This window comes from Penaeus monodon, chromosome 15, assembly GCF_015228065.2.
Source record: "Penaeus monodon isolate SGIC_2016 chromosome 15, NSTDA_Pmon_1, whole genome shotgun sequence".
In the NCBI taxonomy this organism is placed as follows: Eukaryota; Metazoa; Arthropoda; class Malacostraca; order Decapoda; family Penaeidae; genus Penaeus; species Penaeus monodon.
This window is the reverse complement of record NC_051400.1, coordinates 12,564,417-12,564,717: the sequence shown is the minus strand read 5'-3', so window position 1 is coordinate 12,564,717 and position 301 is coordinate 12,564,417. Positions and strand designations below refer to the sequence as shown.

Below are 301 nucleotides of genomic sequence, written 5' to 3'. Positions count from 1 at the left end.
GATGATGATCAACTGTATTCGCAACCACGCAAGACTGAAAATACCATCATGATTCCGCTGAACGATCTTACCATTTTTCAGGTGACGCTTAATCAGTTGACAACCACGAAGGGAGTGACTCGTAGTGCCGCGACTCGAGGGAACGGGAGTCACATTATCTCCGAGCGGAGGACGTGTGTGAGCCCGCCTGTAATCATAGAGCGGCTCTCGCGGTGTGTCTTGCGCGGCGCCCTCCCCGACCCCACACTCCGGCACTCCCTGCTGCTGGCACCACACTGATCGTGCCAGCCAGCTACACGTA

General features: G+C 56.1%; 1 protein-coding gene across 1 annotated transcript in view; it reads right to left on the bottom strand.

Annotated features, from left to right (window-relative positions):
• The window catches only part of LOC119582222, a 49,035-nt gene that overhangs the window by 48,057 nt on the left and 677 nt on the right, over positions 1–301 (bottom strand). Inside the window, exon 2 of the mRNA XM_037930453.1 lies at positions 72–292. Within this exon, the coding sequence (XP_037786381.1) occupies positions 72–292 (221 nt within the window). The remainder of the gene's footprint in view (positions 1–71; positions 293–301) is intronic.